The 20,146-nt window shown below is 40.0% G+C and overlaps 1 protein-coding gene across 1 annotated transcript in view; it reads right to left on the bottom strand.

The window, feature by feature from the left end:
- Positions 1–1,460: 1,460 nt before the first annotated feature.
- Positions 1,461–20,146, bottom strand: part of LOC131429195 (zinc finger protein 853) — a 43,810-nt gene continuing 25,124 nt past the window's right edge. Inside the window, exon 3 of the mRNA XM_058593246.1 lies at positions 1,461–8,821. Within this exon, the coding sequence (XP_058449229.1) occupies positions 7,237–8,821 (1,585 nt within the window). The 3' untranslated portion in view covers positions 1,461–7,236. The remainder of the gene's footprint in view (positions 8,822–20,146) is intronic.

The following is a 20,146-nucleotide window of genomic DNA, read 5'->3' as shown; positions in this document are numbered from 1 at the left end:
AATTACTTCGATTTATCATGTTTTAGTCACTCTTTATAGCCAAGTGTTACAGATTTTCAGTACATCGATAAAAGAATGAGATAGAAATTCCGCTGATTCTCCCTGCAGACGTTAGTTTGATTTCGTCTTGTCATAGAGGAAAGAGTGACGTTGGCAATTATTCTCTCTCATTTTTTCAATGTGAAACTAAAACGCTTCGTCTTTCTTCGTTTGTTCTGATGTTGGTCATTTACGAATGAGACAGTGAAAATAACGTAAATGAGGCTGTTGGGTTGAGCTTTTTCATTGAAAATGCGTGACAATTTTAAGCTCTGATTGAAAGTATTTTGTTCGGGGTTTAAGCGTCAAGTTTAGAAACACGCTCTTGAAATTGAATTTTGTATACTTATCAGCCTTCAATTCCGGATACTTATCAGTCTGGATGAAACTTTAAAGTGTTCAATGAGATCGAAAGACCATTCTTTTGAATCTAGGTATGTGGAAACCCTTCCAGTGGTTTCCGAAAAAATCGAGTACATTGTTTTCCATCTTTTGTCACATTTTTCTACGTTACTCTGGAACCGGAAGTTGGATTCAGATGAAATTCAAAAGAATGTTATGGGGCTTAAAGGATCTCTGAGGGAATCGATTGTATGTTTTTGTTACTTGTATTGTTTTCGTATACATATACACACAATCTCTCTCTCTCCCTCTTACACACAGATACAATCGTCGTGTCGATTGGCGACCAAGGCGAGAGTCGCCTAACACAAACTATATTGTGCCTCTAAAAAACACGTGATAAACTGTGAGCCTAAGTGTGCCACTCTGTGCCCCATAATACAGCTGGAAACACTGTTTTGACACGGCTAGTTTATGTCAAGATATCGAAATTTAATTTTTTGGCAAAATTTACTTCATTCATTGCCAACGTAGTAGCAAGAAGAGAAAAAAAATTAATTCACTTGTGTTTATTTTACCGTTTACATAACAATGATTAGCAGTGCAGGCAATACGATGAAAACAGCTACTTGTCAAAATTAAGCCCTTTGTGTGCCGCAACTGTGCAACTGAATGAAAACGAAAGTGTTAATATTGATAAATGCACCAACGCATTGTGTTAATGTGTGATTGGCACATTGTTCTAAGCGTCTGCTCCTTGGGTTCAACATATTTTTCATGTGAACGTGATTTCGTGAAAACACTTCTTTGAGTTTATGCACTAGAAGGCCTGATCGAGCGCGAACAAATTCTATCTAGATCTACTAAAAACGTTTATCTGCGAAAGTATCTGAGGTTCACCTTCAAAACTTTGTAATTATGTTCTCAGATAATAAAAGTGCCGTCATCTATCAAAACAAGTAATAAAAAATTTGATTGAAAAAAACAAAAACAGTTCCTAGAGTGCTCCCCTTATGGTTCCTCTGTGATACTCTGAACGATCATATGGAATAATTACACAACCGAATAAATTCGTAAATATTTATTAGTGTTATTTTCGCTATATGGCTTACTATTTTATAACATAACTCATAGAACTTTATTTGTGTTTGGTTACTGTTGTTGCCAGTTTTAGTCATTCAGTTGGATTGCTTGAAAATGTTTTTGAGTGTTGTATTCAATATAGTATTTTTTGCACTCTCTAGTCGGAGCTACTGATTGTATAAGAATGGAGGAAAAATAGTTTCGTTTAATATTCATATTACGTAGTCTACCTCTAAGACGTATGTTTGTTTCCATCAGTTTCTTGTTATTTTTTTCGTATTCAGCCAAAGACTGATTCATGTGTCATCTCACTGCGGACCCGACGATTAAGGTTTATTTGTTATTGCTTTATCATGAAGATTTGCTTTGGTAAAACTAGCATTGAGGATAAAATTGTTTATAAAATTGGACTAACTTTGTTTCATTGTAATTTAACTATGTAAAGAGATAAAGCGAAAAGGTGTGAAAAGGTAGATTGAAATTGTATTGTAAGTTGTTCCATATAAATGCTGTTCGAATATTCATTAGTTGATTTTTTTTTCTTTTCGAAAATTGTGAATAACCTGCGATGCATTAGAAAAATATTAGTTATTCATAAGGGTTTTAGTTTAGCTTCAAAAGCGGTTGAGTTATTCGAAACATTTGTTAAGTCTATGTGTTAAAGTTAATAAAACTTGTTTAACTTTCATAGACGATCCTTCTCCTTCTCCTATGGCACATTGGAAGCGTTTTACTGCTGGAACCCAAATATAAACTATTTCGCGTTAATGTGTCTTGGTTTCGTTTCCGTTCCTAGAGTGTTCTTTAACTACTTTACAATAAGGCACTTAATGAAAAAATGTCAGAACTGGTTAGCTTTCGGAAGGGGTCGCCTGTCGATTATCCTAACGATATCACGGAATAGTGGACTGCTTCCCAGGAATGCGTTGCAAAAACAAATAGAAACTGTCGGACATAAAAAAACCATAGAACCAATGGAATGTCAGCAAGGAAAATCAAAAATAAAAAACATAACACAAACAGAAATGAGAATTTTCACTTAACACATTTTTTTATTCGTCGAAATCAAATAGTTAAAAAAATTTTGTACTGTAACAAAACGAAACCTTCTTAAAATTTCCATTCATTGTCATTAAAAATAATTTTACAAAAGTTAACTTAACAATAAATAAGTAGAATTAAACTTAAAAAATAGTTGAATTACAAAAGTTGTTCCCTAGTGTCATAAATTAAAAAGTGTACGTCTTTATTGTTCGTTTTACAACAGGTGTTCATAGTTTATCGCTACTTTCTTTTGCAACTGAAAAGGGCTTTACTTGAACCTTCTGAACAAAGTTCAATTGATAGTACAAAAATTGTTTCAAACTATAACATATGCAATTAAAAGTAGATGAGCAAAAATCAAAGACTTTTTCTATTTAAATAAATAAGTTTTAGTGTTTTTTTTTCATTCGTTCGTCGAAACAGGATTTAATAAATAATAATTAGAAGGACTAAAACAAATGACAGGTAAGGATGACAAACTTAACGAGCCTCAACAAATAATTTTTTTCTTCTTCATTTTCGTTTCCAAGAAATTATTTTGTTTGTAGCATCCCCACAGAACACATTTTTGAAATGTTTTTTTCATGGTTTTTAAAGGAGTTTTATTTTCCGCAAAAATCAATTGATTGGACTTAAAATTAATATTTCTTTTAAGGTACTTGACATAATCTTCGAGAATTCTATCAGTTTGTAGCGTGTCGACCACTCACAAGTGTTCTTATGTATATTTACATCATATCAGAAATCCATTTTCCAAACCATTACTCCACATGGTAAACTAAAATTGGAACATCCTAGTACACATTAAATATAAAGAAAAAGGAAAATACATTCGTTGTGATTTTCTATCCTGATTTCATGTTCTAATAAAGTTTATAAAATAACACACTAACTCAAACTTACGATTTTAATCTAGTTGTTCAAGACTAAATTTAGTAAATGCCCTCAGGATTTTCCGACAGATTTATCTGCCATGTTGCTCAGCTTTGCTTCGTATTAACGGTTACTGTCAGTTCTCTTATCCGCGGAAAAAATGTCATTTACATTCTGTCGCTCTAATATATGAGATCTTTTATATAACCTTATGCGTATGATTTGTATTTCTGCTATTCGAATAGTTAACTCAGCCCATTCATCGACACGGCTGCTTGTTCGGGCCGTTTTGTGTTCATTAGGATGCAAAGAATTCATAGTAAGCTGATCAAGACATTCAAAGTAGAGACATTTTAACAGTATTGGAGCTGCGCTGTGGTAGTTTGTTTCCCAATTTTTCAATGTTTGTTCTATGCGATTGTTTTACAATGTTTTGTTCTAATATAAATTCATCTTCATATCTAACTGTAAATTTGGCACATTTGTAATTAGAATTGTTTTCGTTCGCTCTCGTTTCACACGCTTGTGTTGTTTAGTTTTGTGTTTGTTACCGTTTCAGTACTATTTGACGCTAATGTGGTTCGGTAGTGTTCAGCACATTGTTTTTAAAACAACAGAACATTAAATCGAACAGCTAAGTACTTATAAAATGGATCGAAAAACACGCCACGTTTTCCGGGATGGTACAGAAGCTGGTTTGACTTAAAGATTTTCAAGGAAACACTCGTTTCGTAGAGGGATGAGGCAGCAAGGATACTGGTATGACGCTAGGAGCAGGCGGAAACAAGGGACGCATCTTTCTGGCTAAACGCTTAGGAACAAAAAGCGTTTTTGAACCCTAGCCAATGGTTTTGCCGGCGAGATGCATTAGATGATTTAACGCTTTCTTACGGAAGTTTTACGATGTGATTTGATTTAGTAGCAGTGACTGTGGGTGAGTTGGGACATGGTGGGTTATACTCGGACTAGATATTTGCAGGAGACGTTGTTGTTAAACACAACAAAAGGTTTTGCTCTATTACAACAACATAAATTTATGATTTCTAAAATGTGATAGAAACTCTGGTAATCCAATAGATTACACGATATCTTCATCACATCGCTTCAAAAGATTTAGAATACATATTCGATTTTAACTATAGTGTTTAATGAACCTCATAACCAAACTAAATTAATTATGATATACTCAACATTTTTTAATCACCATGCGTTTCCATCAACATAAGTTTTTATCTTATTTGAAATTCTACGTATCTGGCTCTGAGATACAAAACTCTCACTTTGACCGGTTTCCGTTCGGTACAGTTGGCCCACGGAGACTGGTTCGGCCAGTGGCACCCGCCACATTGTCTGTCGCTCGAATCGGCAGACAGGCCTTGCAGTAGGCAGACTCCAGCTCGGCGGCCGACCTCCGAAAAATCCTACATTCACCGAAAGCGCCGTACATCACCGGTCACCAGATCCAGTGCGGGCCAAAAGTAATTACGACCACCTCCCGGGGAGGTGGAAAAACTTTTACCCAAACCTTTGGCCCTGACGAACGGCACGGCATCTGAGCCTTCCATACGTGCAGTGGGAACTGCTCGCCAAGGCAGCCCAGTAGTATTGCTTTTATGAATTTTCATCCACAGTTTCCCACCCATTTGGCAGAGTGGTGGAGCAAAGCCAGGCTTTATGCACTTTTGCCTTCCATTTAGTAGAGAGCTGTAGCTACTGCTTGGGGTCATATTTCACAGTAAAAAGCTCCCTTCGTGCAGAGCCTCCACCCGCACAGTTTGCCACCCGAAGGGAAAACCCCACTAGGCAGACTCAACGGTCGCCTGTAAACTATATTATTTTAAAACACACACTCAAAATGTATACTGCAACCACGGGTGCAATGCAGATTGCGGCTATTACTGTTTTGCTGTGACCATTCTACCCCTACATTCCCCAAGTGAGACAGAATAGGGAGCAAGAACATACGCTCTTTCCGTAAAATGCAGTTTTTTTCTCGATATGTGTTCTATGGAAAGAGTCAAAGCCTGCTTATCACGACACAAACGCACGTAACTAGTAAATGACCTACTTTCTTGATGATTGTAAGCTTAGTGATAAATGTTGCCACCTCAACCACCGCCCACAGTGGTTGTTTGCAAGGACATTTAATGCCGATAATTTGCCAATCGTGCATCGCAGTGATTAAATTCAATCCACATCCTCTCGTGTTGGCAGGTTTTGGTTGATTACACTAGGACGGGGGTGTTCGGTGCCTTAAATAGCAACCATAACCGTAAATGTAGCAGTGAGAAATTTTTCTACCAGAGGAACTTATGGACAGTGGAGGGGATTGAACGTAACATACTATGAGAAAAATAGTAAAGCTTTAGTATGGCCGTAGAAAAACTACGAGGCAACAAGTCTGTTTGCTGGCTTTAATATTTAATTTTCATGATTGAAAATTCAAATTAAGTTCATGCAGCAGTTTTTCTGTTGTCTCCCTTGCTTTCTTCATTTTGTACATAGTTATTAACGTTAATACTCTTCTGCGGCGACTACTCGCTGTCCAGTTCTGAATTGTCACTGGGGCGTAGGTAAGGGGCTATTTGTTCCGAAGGATTTACATATTGGCATTTGTTTCATATTAAATAATGTACACGGAAGCAGTCATTATTCCGACAATACTTATCGAAGATCTAAAAACAGATGGCTATCTGTTGACCAAATTAAAAAATCACATGAAAATCCGTTTTGATGCTCATTAAACCATAGCTTTAAATGAATTAAATGTCCTACTCCTTCTTCTGCTACGCTGCTAGTGCGATGTATTTTTGTCTGCTCGGAATTTGCCACCAAATTGTAGATCTGTAGCCATTGTTAGTAGAAATAATAATATGTATCTTCCGGAAGCATGGGAAAGGGAAAAGCTTCCATTTTGTTTTTTTTTTTCTGAGTTGAAGGGAAGCAAATATACAATGCGTTCTTTTTCTCACCTCTTTGATGTTGCTTGCGTTAGTCAGTGTGTATCGAGGTGTGGAAGGGATTCTTTGGGATGGTAGAAATTTGGAAAACACGTGTGTTTTGTTATTTTTCGTTCCTGCTCTACTGTAAAAATGAATTCTAGTTTTTCTCTAGTTTTGTGAAGTTGTTCATACTCACAATAAGGCACACTGTTCAAGGCGTACTTTTTGGTTTTGTCGTTCATTTCAGTGTAGTTATGTCTGTTGTGTGTTTAGTGTTCTAGTGCTTTTTGCAACTACCGATAGATGTCACTAGTTCTACTGAAGTATGGGGAACTGCTGTCTGATAAACTGCTGTAGGTAGATAAACGGGAATCGATTAGAGGGAATGTGCGTTCTAGGAAAGCTTCGTTGCACGGGGTAAATCACTTTGTTGAAATCGCTAGACTAGTACGTACTAATAGGCATGGTTTTAACATGAAACATGAGAAACGCAAGTACAGTTTGTGCTTCTGTTTGTGACCATTTTCAGTTAGCTTCAATAAAAAGTGTTACTCTAGATTTTTAAATTCACAACCATTGAGATTTTTACTCGTTCTCCACTTTCGCATATTTAATGTTTTCGAAACATGGGGATGAAATGATTTAATCCTACAAAACTACTATTTTGGGAATGAATTCGGGAATAGTTCAAATTTCTTAGAATACGTTTTCAACAACAAACTGGAAACTCTAAACCTACTAACACAAATGAAATTGGCAAATGGAAGAAACTACTACAACTATGAAAAAAAAGGTAGGAAATCAGGAATGCAGAATGGGTTGACTGAAGTACTGGAAACTACTCTCTGTTTTTTTTTCTTTCACTACGTTTCGTCTACTGTTACAGGGAAGGACTTCTGGTGTTGGAGTGCATCTAGGATTCAGTCTTTGTTTCGATAACGTAGTTGCCTGGGCTGGTGGCAAAGGCAGCTTCCTTTTTGAGAGCTCGTGCGTTGACGACATTTCCGGGTACCGAGTTGAAATTCACCATTGGCAGCAGAAGTGGCTTCTGATCCATCGAAGACGGGCTTTCCACGGGAGATCCACCGGAACTTCCACCGCGTTGAGCATCGTAGCGTGTGTGAGTTCGCATGTGACGAGTAATCATGTCCCGCCGACAGGCCGCATACGGGCACTGGGGACATTTGTAAGGTTTCTCGCCTGTGTGCGTCCGTTGATGAGTCGACAGATGATCTGAGCGGGAAAAGATTTGACCACATACTTTGCACGAGTACGGTTTGACGCCGGTATGTAGACGCATGTGACGCGTCAACATATCGGAACGGGCGAACGATCGTTGGCATACTTCGCAAATATAGGATTTGGTGATGTCTGTGGAGCTGGAACGGCTTTTGTGTCGGGAAGCCATATGCTTTGCCAAACGATCCTGAAGGGAGAACAGTTGTCCGCACACTGGACACATGTACGCGACGTCCGAGCCAGGTGGCATTTCTTCCACCACGGGTGACACATTGAGGTTATAACAGGCTGCCGCAGACTTTTTGGTGTTGTTGGACGCCACATCACCTTTCACGATTGATGGCAGCGGCTGTGGAGGAGGTGTGTAAGTCAGCTTAGGTTCCTGCTTGATCACAGACTCTAGACTAGGTGAAGTGTGCAACAGCTTCGTCTTCATGGACAAATCCAGGGGGTACTCCTGGGGTTCTTGTGGCTCCGGTGGAGCTGCTGGAGCAGTTTCCGGGAGCTTTTGCGGAAGCTGTTGTAAATCGGAGTCTGAGTGACTCCGTTGCCGTGCAATCTCCTGATACAGGAGTTTGGTCTGCTGTGGAAAGTAGTTGAACAATGCGAGCGGATTCATGTACTGCAGCTGTTTGTACAGATACTGTTGAGGTTCTTGTTTTATTTGTACCTGATTCATATTGTTTTCGTCAGACTCATTGAGACGTAGTGGGCTAACACTAATCCGAGGGCTAGCCGAGTACGGAAAAACATCTTCAGTCGAGTCCTCAGCGCTCGACCGGGACGCGGAACGCTTGATTTTGTAGCTTCCTTCTCCTACGTTATTGTTATTGTGATTCACCGTCGATCCGTTGTGATGAAGCTTGTCCAGCACTGCCGACAGTCGCTTCCGTTTGTGTTTTTTCTGTTCCGAGCGGAACAGGTTGTGATTGGCTGCCGCCGGAAGGTTATTGTTGTTCTCTAAGCTGGAAGGTGATGGTTGCTGACTGTGCTGCTGTTGCTGTTGTTGCAGTTGCTGCTGATGTAGCTGGTAGCGTTGGTGAAGCTGGTGTAGCTGCTCAAGTTTCCAGCTGCCAACACCTCCTCCGCCGCCACCACCACCGCCGCCTGTGCTGCTACCATAATGATGGTGAGCCGGATGATGCGAGTGAGGATGCTGCCGACCCGTCTGGATGTGTCCCATTGGGTCATAGCTACCATCCGCCATAGTCATTAGGTCAGTGATTCTGTGGCAACCCGGAGCAATGAAAATTGATGATCTGAAATTAAAGAGAAAGAACAATGATGATTAGATTATTGTTTTTGTTATTAGATTTCATATCATCTACAATTATCGTTATCGTTATCTGGTTTGGTTTTGTTTTCGTTGATAAAAAGAAATGAAAGTTTGTACTAGCTCGCACTTACATAATACAGCAAGAATTGTTCGAGAAACATCAACCTAAATCAGCTTTTTACGGGGATTCATACAAAATAAACAATAAACTATTAAAATTGTTACAGCTCATTTTTTCCAGAGTCGGCATTAGAACTTATACACTTCGCCTGGAAGAATTACTACAAGATTAAAACACGTGTGCTATACTGTATAACTTTAACTGTGATGACTCGCATAACTAGGACGATTTAGCTGTATATTTTGGTCTAACTTAGAAAAGTTAGTCATCAAAACTGTTCGAACCCGTTCATTGATAAAATTGCCCATCCTAGCTGTGAATGGTGCCATATGCTGGGATAATTACACCAATCTATCGGTGGTGCCGGACGAGAAGAGAAAGTTAACCCTATAATTCTCACGCCAATTGTACCCATTTTTATCACATTTTGGCATACGTCGATCTACATAACAGTTTCTCTTGCCGTTCCTGCGCACAAGACGGTGTTTGTACAAGCAACGAAATCACTCAATTGATCCATCTTCCCATTTTGATCTCAAGTGTTGTTGATCTTCATCTAGTTTTAGTGGCTGGTGTTGCCGGTTCTCCGCGGTCAGCCTACGATTTGACGATCGAGTGATCTTTTTTTTCTCTCAGGCAGCCCCATCGACTCGGCACTATAGTGGCCAAACGAGACTTTTTCAGAATTATACCGGACTTTATTGATGCGGCTTACTGTACTAACAATTAACGTCATTCAACGACTGGCTCCACCAGGAGACCTCATATATTAGTGAGAACCACCTGACGCATTTAATGACCCTGGAATTGCCACGGTTGTTGTCTCGAACCGCTAGTCAAGTCGCGAGCCCGAGCCCCTGGGATGGTTCCAGATTCGATTAGCTTTTCAAAATGATTTTATTCCCATTCCTAGCATCGATTGCTTTCTAGTTGGGTCCCGTGGCTCAATCAGCTTGTCGAACCGGTTGCGCAGAAGAAAAAAAAAACACCTTCCCGTTTCTCTTCGATCCGACAGTCACAATCCGCACCCTTAATCAGTTAGCTATAATAATAATAATCAATTCATTTGATTGCCATTATAATAATTATTACAACTTTTGTCTAAAACGGACTTGGGAGCGCGCGGCTTCGTTCGACCCAATCAATCGGCGAGAGTAGTTAAAAGTCATAAAATAAATTGAGTCCCTGTGGTCAAAAAGAATCCCGGCTATATTTCTGGTCTAGCACAACTATCCCTGTACCGTCGATCCGTGTGGCGATTTTTGGATGCAACACAAACACAATGAGATTCTTTCCCATAATGGCAATAAAAGCGATCATGGTGGTAATCAATTTGGATATCTGACGGGTACGTTCGGCCTAAAAGCGAAGGAGCACACGCGTAGCAGATGATCGAGAGCCAATCAGTTCCAAAACTTGTATTCCGAATAGACCGCCAGGGGACATTACGAACACCTCTGTGAATAGTTGCTGATAACTGGCGCAGGCGAAGGTGGATTGGTTCGCCGCTGATGGTCGAAATCAATAAATTCAAGAATCAGGCCAATATTTTAATTATGGGAATTTAAATAATTAAGATATCTTTGGGAAACCGAACGTTCAGGACGTACGGTTTTAATTGGATTCGAGCCGTTCCGCGTGGCTCAGCAACAATGAGCGACAATCCGGAGGGAGCGGATGCGCTCTGATTGGAAATAAATGAGTTGATGAGTTGTAAAATGTGGACTTATCGGGACACTAATTAAGTGAGAAAAGATAGGAACCCAGATAGGATTACCGGGTGATCAAAGTGACGCAATGATTGGGCATCAGTTAGTTATCAATGGATGATAAGCTTTTTTTTCGGCGACGAGGTGCGAAAGCAACAGTAAGTTAAACGGTGAATGGCTTTTAGGAGTGCATAATTTTTTGTACTCTATTCGTTGTAAGTCGCAGTAGAAACTAGCTAGTAGAAACTTTTTTTAAAAAAGCTATGTAAAGCTTACAAGTAAATACCCGCTAAAAATCACCGTTGCGCTCGACTTTGCACGCTTGAATTATCATTGAATGAAAGTTCGAACGCAAGAGCCCATAAGGGATTACCGGGCTGCTCGAAGCGCCTCTACTGGAGAATTGCTACTTGGTGATTACTTTTTAAAACGACCGTTAAATTTCTTACACAAATTGAAATTTTGTCTGTTTTCTGTGCTTTAGTTTGGATCCTGTCTAGTATGCGGATTTAAATCGAATAATTCACGAAAAACATAAATGTCATTTTGATCGAACCGCCAATAACATGTAAATTTTTCAAACATGTTCAAGACATTACAAATGAAACGTCGACTTTGGAATATACGAACATCGTTTACATACCGCCACATTTGAAATATTGTTAAAATATCTCAATTTTTGTAGCAATATTTTCCGAATCATAATTAAAAAAAAGTTGTTTTTTTGGTTTGTCGAGGCTCAATTTAATTGTTGGTAGGAACTAATATTTAGGTTTTTATATTTACCTTATACATTCTTAAATGCTTTTTACACAAAGAGTAGCAAAATAAGAAGGTGTGAATAGGTTTAAGTTCTATATCACAGCTGATGTTTTTAATACTATATCGAACTGATATGATTATAGTGTAAAAGCACATTTGATATGGTTTCGTTTTGAACAGAATAAGACACATTCACGTACACCAAACAGAAATCATCGTTTTGTTAAACGAAAAATGAGTTCTGAGTGCATGATGAGTACAACGTCATTTCAATAGATTGCCTGTAGACAAGAAACTTATGGGTGAGTTTAGACTGGTTCTTTATCTGAAGTAGTGTCAATATTTTATTTATAAGTTTATTTTTATTCATTTACTGACAATTATCAGAATTGATTTTAACTTCATTGAGTAAAGCGGGATAGTTAAAACTGTCATTAAAAATATCCGTTATTAGATAGGGCCCGTCACATTTATAGTGTGTCTAGACTGATTAGTAGCCCGTGAATTCAAAAACTCAGTAGTTAATGAAGATTATTCCACGGCATTCGACGTAGAGCACAGCGAACATGTCTACGTTATAACGAATTGATTCTATAAGCACCATTTAGGTAGCAAGGGTTCCAAACTACCGATCGATACACGGGAGTTTGATGAACAAGCAAACAGTGAAGGGATTTTAAGCAGTTCCGTAGAATTCTTATCCATCCTAAGCAACGGAAACAATATAACTGAAGTTTTCTTTGGATGCCAGTTGCTTATCGATAATAAGTACACCAAGATTTTTAACGCTAGTCAGTCTGCCTGGAATGCGTCCTTCTAGAAAGTAATAGAATTTAAATGGCTTTTTAACTTCGTGAACATAATAGTCGAACATTCGACATCGGGATTCACTCATATGGGGTTCTCTTTATTAAGGATTACCGACATCATCAGCAAGCGATAGAGGAGATTCTTGACATCATCAGCAAGCGATAGAGGAGGATCCTTCAGAGAAAATTGACCATCGTTGATGTACAATAAAATTATTAAAGGCTCAAGCAACTCTGGTGTTGTGATTAATTATATCGAACGTGGAAGAAATGTCCGAGTAAACACCGTTAGAACTGCACACCTAGTAGTTTGTGTGCACGCTGCATAGATTGCATGGTCAATGATTTAACTTTATGTTCCAATACATGTCTAAATCTTCCATCATTTACTTTCCATCGGCTCAAACATACGAGAACTGGTTTGAAGGTATATTACTCTAAAATCACAAATTTTGCACACGCTTTCATTATACATAACAAAGTATTCATTTTGCACGAATGTACAGACCGAACTTAAGACCGATTTCTAAAAGAAAGTGGATATATTTTGACATTCACTTTTTTCGACTGAAGGCTTCCACCTTATTAACATTTGACGTTAATTTAATTAGCGATTCTTAAAAAAATGAGGAAGTTACAGCTATAGTAATTGTAAGGCATTTACAAATCTTCAAATTTCTTATATATTATATATTAGATGATTTTTATAGCTGCCCTCCCCTAGAAGTAACCGCTTCGTAATATTCATATATGGAATTATTTTTGGAATTTTTTTTCTTTGAAAGATTTGTCAACAATTTGTGGAAAATGCGTTCAAAATACTCATTTACCCTTTATAAAAATCTGTCTTGAGTCAAATTGGTATCTCTGTCCGTGAAAAATTGATGGTTTTACCATATTGAAGACGTGTTCAAAGTTTCATTCGAATCGGAACTAGTGGATCCTGATTTTGCCATTTTTTCTGTTGTTAATGTCTAGAGTAATTTCTAGATGAAATCCGTTTCGGGGTTTAAGGTTGAGGAAGTGAGCTAGATTTCGAATTGATTAGTCTAAGAAGCAAAGCTTTTTTTTGACTATTTTCGTATATACGAAATTTATTCCCTCTACAGCAGTGGAAGACCTGATGTTCAGCATTATCCCCTTTGGCAAAAAGCTACGAACCTCGCGGACATCCGTGGACTACGACCGGCAAATGCCGTCAATGAAATATATGCATCACGCCCAAGCTTATGATTGACGTAGCTTTGCATATACGCTTCGATATTCGCAAACAGCTGCCAAGCTCGAAGGAAACACTAGTAGCCTTCAACTGATAGCATCAGCATCAACGCTTGCCTATTGGTATTCAGCGTAGAAATCGAGCCGGAATCGTGAAGGAGCGGTGCGGTGGGATAAACAACATCATCACCATCATCAACGTCGGTTACACGGTGCACAATACCGCCACCGTGGTCGTCGTCGTCGTCATCGTGTATTGGTTGCTCTAGTTCAGATTGCAAATCATAATTAGCTACCACTTCTCGCCGTCACCTTAATCGCTTTCGTCTGTCGATGCTGCTCGAAGCTCGACCGGTGCAGAACAACTAGACGGTAAGTTCTGCACAGTCTTGTCCCGGTTATTTGTCTTGGATCGGTGCATATTCGATGCTTTCCCGATGCAGTTGAAGACGCAGAGATGGACTCTATTATTATACCTGTACTGTCTCACCGTCATTATTCATTCAAGATTTCTTACTGCCAGAGGAAAGAAGCAGTGGTAAATAAGAACAAGAGCCAGCATCCATGCTCTCGTCAGGATGCAGCAACATCTAAAGTAACCGGGAACCATGGTATCCATCACCGGTGAGCTACTCGAGTTGAGATGATAGTCTGATGAATGAAGGTGTACGTTTTGATGTTGATATACGCACAATTTATCCCCTAGAGGTAGCTGGGCCAGTGTAGGCTCAGTATGGACAAGGATATGGCAGGTAAATCATTGTGCTGTAGAAATATATTATTATTATCATTTGCTTGTCTGTTGAGACTCCCTCATTAATAGCCAACAGCGATTGGAAAAACTGAGCCCATGTGTGCTGTGGACGGAAGCGGATAATTATCGAATCGGCAACGCTTCCTTTCGCGTCCGGATGTTCTACGAGAGAAACTGAAGCCCGTCTAATTGAATATTAAACATTGAATCTCATCACGATTGATAAGAAGTTCCAAAACAGCCACATCAGTCAAACATAGAGCCTGTTGTAGAAGACATGGCAACAAAACCATTCAAAACAAAACCCAAAACAACAGCACAGATTCTTATTATCTTGCCACGGTCTTTCACTCAGAAGGTACCAAGCGAAACACCCTTAGGCCATCATCTCCATCAACATCCACCACCAGAACAAGAAGCAGCCATCCGACATCTGCAGAAGCATTTTATGAAAAAATATCTTTATAGTTAATAACATTCTCCAGCCTGAGATCTACGGTGAGAAGAGGTGAGGCTGCGACCAGACGGGACTATCTGTAGCGAGGTTATCCACCCTTTCCCCCGCAATCGAAAAGACAAGGAGGCACTTGAGAATTGGTAGTGGCTTTGAAAAATGCAAAAAAAAAACGGTCAGTCAGCCAGCTATCGAAAATTGCCAGGACTGAATGAGGGAGGCTCCTTGGAACAACGCAGACAAAAAAAAGTGGGCAGATTACGAGGAGAGCATGCAATCTTAGCCACTGGTACGAGAGAAAAAAAAAACACCAGCCCTCTCTGCTGAACGGGGAGGTAGAGGTTGGTAGACGAAAGCTACGAGGTGAGTGGGCGAGAAATCAGCTCCTTTTTATCTGCATTCGAGGAGAACCTCAGCATGTAAATTGCATACGTACAGGACAGGAGAAGGACGTCGATGATGACGACGACGACGACGACGCCGACCGTGGGGAGCGAACGGTGGAAACCAACTTATGCTGGTTCATTTTTTTCATACTCAACTCCAGAGTACCTACCGATATCTCGAGCCGAGGTTCGTTGTTTTCGTAATGAAGTTGCTGCTGAAGTATATACCCATCAGTTCAGGCAGGACTTCCAATTTCTTCGCCGGAGCGCTATCCCGCGAGTGACCGTCGCGTCGTCGGAAGCTGCGCCGAAAGTCTTTGAACCTGGACGTTGTAGTCGGATGAATTATTTAATTTCGGAACATAAGAATCGAGATTAAAACGCTTTTCGATCGGGTTCGGACATTTTTCTCTTTCTCCATACCCATGCCGTCAGCGGAGAGCACAGCGGTCGGCTAGAGTGAATGGAAACAAAAGCTTCTCGCGTCTTATTTTCGGGGGAGGCACTCGGGACAGAAGCGAATGCCGCAGTCAAGTGGAATAAGTGTAACCGCAAACGAGACGAAGATGACGACGACGACGATAGGCACAACGAACGGGAAGAGAGAGTGGGACAGAACACATATATTAACATAATAAAGCTTTTTATGATAATATTTGACTTAAACATTCGTAAATAATCATATCGCAGCGATGACGAGGCAAACAATTCTGCGGAATGGAACCTGTAGTCAGTTAGCGGTTACGATGGGAATGTGAGTTTTGACCCAGCGGGTGGATCGCTCCCGGACAGGTGAAAGAACGAAAGTCGGGATTAATTGATGGGCGTCGATGGATTCCTTGCTCGACAGAGCCTTTTCGGAGGGCGGAGAATGGGCATGATAAATGAAATGGGAACAGATTGCGGAACTGCTAACAAAAGGTACTGGCGACCAAGATTGCTTTTCAACGGCACGAAAGAATGGGTAAGTTCAATGAGCGGGTGAATTGATCGAAGATTTGAATTGATTAATTTAACTGAGAATGGTGTGAGAATATTTAAAAAATGTGGAACAGCATATCAACAGATGGAATAGGATGATCGTATTTACGTTTTACGGTAGAACGAGTAGGTTCAGAATTATAATTTTGAATCATATTCGGAAAAAAACACAAATAAAGAATCTAAGTCCTGGATAGTTTTGTGGTATATAACGAGTTTAATGCATACATCTTTTATTTATCGTAATATGGAATACATTTTATTTAAATACCAATTTACCCCAATGTTTTAACATAGAATGGACACCAGTACGAGAGCAAATTTCTCTCGATGACCTGTCTGAGCATCACGAGTTAGCACGCTGTTATGGGGATTCTCTCAGAAGCAACAAATGGTCGCTTAAAGACTATTCGCATTAGGCCGATCCGAGCTCTCCGGCGTTGACTTTTTCTCTGCTTTGGCTATGGGTGAGCTGCACCTGCACACAGCTGCATGTGCATCTCAGCAATAGCCGAAGCAGAAAAAAAGTAGACGCCGGAGAATTCGGATCGGTCGGATCGGCCTGATGCGGATAGCCTTTTATTCTCGTTTCGCGACCCGATCCTATATGGGCAGTTGATAATTGCGATAGAATCATTTTACTATTTCCGCAAGGGCATATACCCTTTGTATAAGTTGTGTCTATGAAAATGTATGTGAATGCTCCACACAAGGGTTTTGAAATATTGCAACCTAGTATGAGAATCATCAAGTCGAATCATCGATTCGATTTTCTGCGATAATTATCAACTTGCGATTCTCTCTTGGTAAATTCCACACAGCACCGATCATTACCAGACTGTAAAGGGCCGTGAAATACTCAGAGTATGAAGTGGAGCGAAGAAATGTAGAAAATTTCTCTCACGGTTCATGCATTGAGAGACACGAGTTCTTGTATCATATTCTACCGGATTGAAAATGTTGTGTACAATGTAGAGAAATATCGATCAACTTCTGTAAAATTATCGGCAATCACCAACACTGACCGTAGCACCATTCGCTGGGTAGCAAGGAAAATGACTGTCTTCCAAGGAAGAAGCTGACAACGAGAGCCAAAAATTAATTTTTTTTCATTGTTTAGGGCCACGTTAAACCAGAGAGTAAATGTGTCGAAATGAAAGCGTTTTATGAGGACAAAACTATTTTTTAGAAAATTATTTAACAAGTTCGCGTTAGTTGCACAATTGGTAGTCAAAAGTGAGCCAGCTATGTCCGGTTAAGTTCCTGTCTCATTCCGATGTAATAACAAGTTTATAACAGAAAACAATTTTCAAAATAAAGTTTTATAGAAGCTTTCTCTAATTAGTAGTTAAAGTAATGAAAAAGTTCAACAAATATCAAAGCGAGATGCGAGAATACTATCATTTTGAGAAAGAATCAAAAGTATGGAAAATGGGTGCCACAAGAGTTGAATGAAAGGCAGATAGAAACAATTACGAAATTCTGCTTCAAAGATACGAAAGAGAATCAGTTTAGCATCGAAGTATTACTGGCGATGAAAAATGGATTTATTTCAAGAATCCTAATCCGGGACCACCATCAACAACGACTGCAAACCTAAATAGATTCTGCAAGAAAGCAATGCTCTATGTTTGGTGGGATTATTTCAACAAAAACAACGTTGACTTCATACTGGTATATCGGGTATCGAAGAACTTTTACTACCGTACAACAAGTATCGACTGCGTAGCCTGCCGAAACAAGAACAAGGTAATGAATCGTGTAATTTTGTAGCATAATTGAAGCAATGTTTGAGTCAGTAAGTTAAACACAGTGAATTTTAATATCCCAAAAATCAGGTTGACCAGAACAAAGAAACGCGCACTTCGGTTAAAATGAAATGAAACGTTACAAACTATTTGTAATTTATTCCTTACCGAACATAAAACAGGAAAAAATAAGGGCAACTATTTATGGCATGAATTAATATTTACACTTAATAGTCCTTCGTCAAAATGATGACATTTCAAACACTAGATCGCTGGCTTCAACCTGCTGAAGTGGCATTTCAATACGAACTCTGGTCATAATCCGAGCAATCCTTTCGATGACATAACTTGCTTATTCAGCTCCATGCAACAAAAAATAAGATGTCAAAAGTTCAACATCCATCCTTTCGGAAAACAACTAAATTCCCTTCGTTTATTCATTATTTGATTATATCAGTTGCTCCGAAGAGCTTGAAACATAAAACCCCACAATCCCACACACATTTGACGCCGTGCCAAAACTCTTTTCATTTGCTCGTTAGAGAAGAACCATCGAAGCACACATACCAAACAATAATAAAAAATCTACTTGGCACAGCACAAAAAAAGTCCACCCAGCAGCCAGCCGTCCGAGGACTTTGAGCTAGGAAAAATTACTAGGCGAAAAAATAAAACGATATAAAAACTTATCACCAGCGAACAATGCGTGCTTTAGCGACGGACGGAGCCGATGGAAATTGTGCGGATCGTGATCAACGAGTATGGGAACCGAATGGGCAAAGGAGTGGAGCAGGTCTTGGCTACGATTTATCATTCCTGGGGGACCATTTGCATTGTGATTTATTCTTAGCCGAGACAACTCAACTGAACTCGTTCATTCCCGTGGCACCGCACGGAAAGGGAAAGTTGGAAAAACTAATTTCTCTTGGTCTTCAAGCGAGGCAACACGATGAATGAAAAACACAACGGACCGAGAGGAAATTAACTGTAATGTGCCTCCTTCTGCTTCGGATCTGTAAATCGGTTGCTATCATCAAGTTGAGCTTTTTATTTTTTATGGTTCTGCTGAGGGAGTGCAACTACGAGGGAAAGTTCTGCTGACAGGCAAAGTTGAATGTTAAGGACGATATATTTCAAATTTTATTGCTTTCGCGTAGTTTTTGGCACTGTCGGCCGGGGAAGTGATTTACTATCCGGCTATGTGTAGGTCCACTAGAGGACACTTTAATTAGCGAACATTTTAATTGCTTGTTATCAGCGAATTTTACTGCTTTAATATTTAACCAAGCGTTCCCTTCAAATCTAACAGATTCGGACATCGTTCGGTATCTGATCGATCGAAGCGAATTTTCCCGTGCTGAGATTAACGGGAGTTTGACGCGCTTGTTTTACGGCTCTACTTGGCCGGCCATCGCAGCGCAGACCGCAGAAATAAGTCGTAATCCTTGCTCACGAGCAGCCCATTAATGCGACAACGTGCGGCATCGGCAGCCCGTCGGTACCGAGTAGCTCTGCGCATCTGGTGTAAATTATTCATCAATTGATTGATATCGATATTCGAATGTGTGTATGCTAATAATAAAATTTATTGAAAATAAAATCACCAACGACTATCACTGACTCGTTTTGCGGCTATCCCAACGATGACGATGTCGACAACGGCTACGACAACGACGACGGCGACTATCAAGAAAGTGAATCGAATTGGAAACAAGGCAATCTGTTAGGAGGGGAATGGGAAGGAACGGCGAGGATTAAATGCGACAATAGCCTGAGCTCCGTCATGCTTTACCATCGACTCGGCTGGTGGAGGATGCTGTACGAGGTTCATGATGGCATATGGGAGCGGGGGAAGGTCGAGTATTGCCAGCGCAAGGAGGAGGGGAAGGAGGGGCAGTAAAAGATACCTTACACTACATACTGAGGCTGCCACCACCGACCTAAAACTCCCATGCGGCATTGGGCGTATGTTTGAGTGAGAGTCAGAGCGTGTGTAAGGAGCACCAGCAGCCAGTTCCAGCAGTACGACAGTGGAGAAGATAAAAGGAAGCGAAAAAGGCAGCGCACAAAAAAACAAGTGGAAGACAAAAAGTTGGGCGAACAGTAACAGCAGCAGCATAAAAATTGCAGCAGCGCATTGCAGACAATATGATGGGTGAGATGATGTAGAATCCTGGCCCGGTTGTACGTGGCCGATGGTGACACGTGAGGCTTGGGGGAAAAGGGTTAGCAACAAAAATAATATAAAACATAAAATAATAAATAAAAATATTTAGGAGAGCGACCGAGTTGCAGTAGGTGGACAAACAGAGCGGGTGCAGAGAAGCCCTGGAGCCAGTAAATAGTGCCAGCACCGAGCAGTAGCA

The sequence above is a fragment of the Malaya genurostris genome, chromosome 2 (assembly GCF_030247185.1).
Source record: "Malaya genurostris strain Urasoe2022 chromosome 2, Malgen_1.1, whole genome shotgun sequence".
NCBI classification, from domain to species: Eukaryota; Metazoa; Arthropoda; class Insecta; order Diptera; family Culicidae; genus Malaya; species Malaya genurostris.
This window is presented reverse-complemented; position numbering and strand designations above follow the sequence as displayed.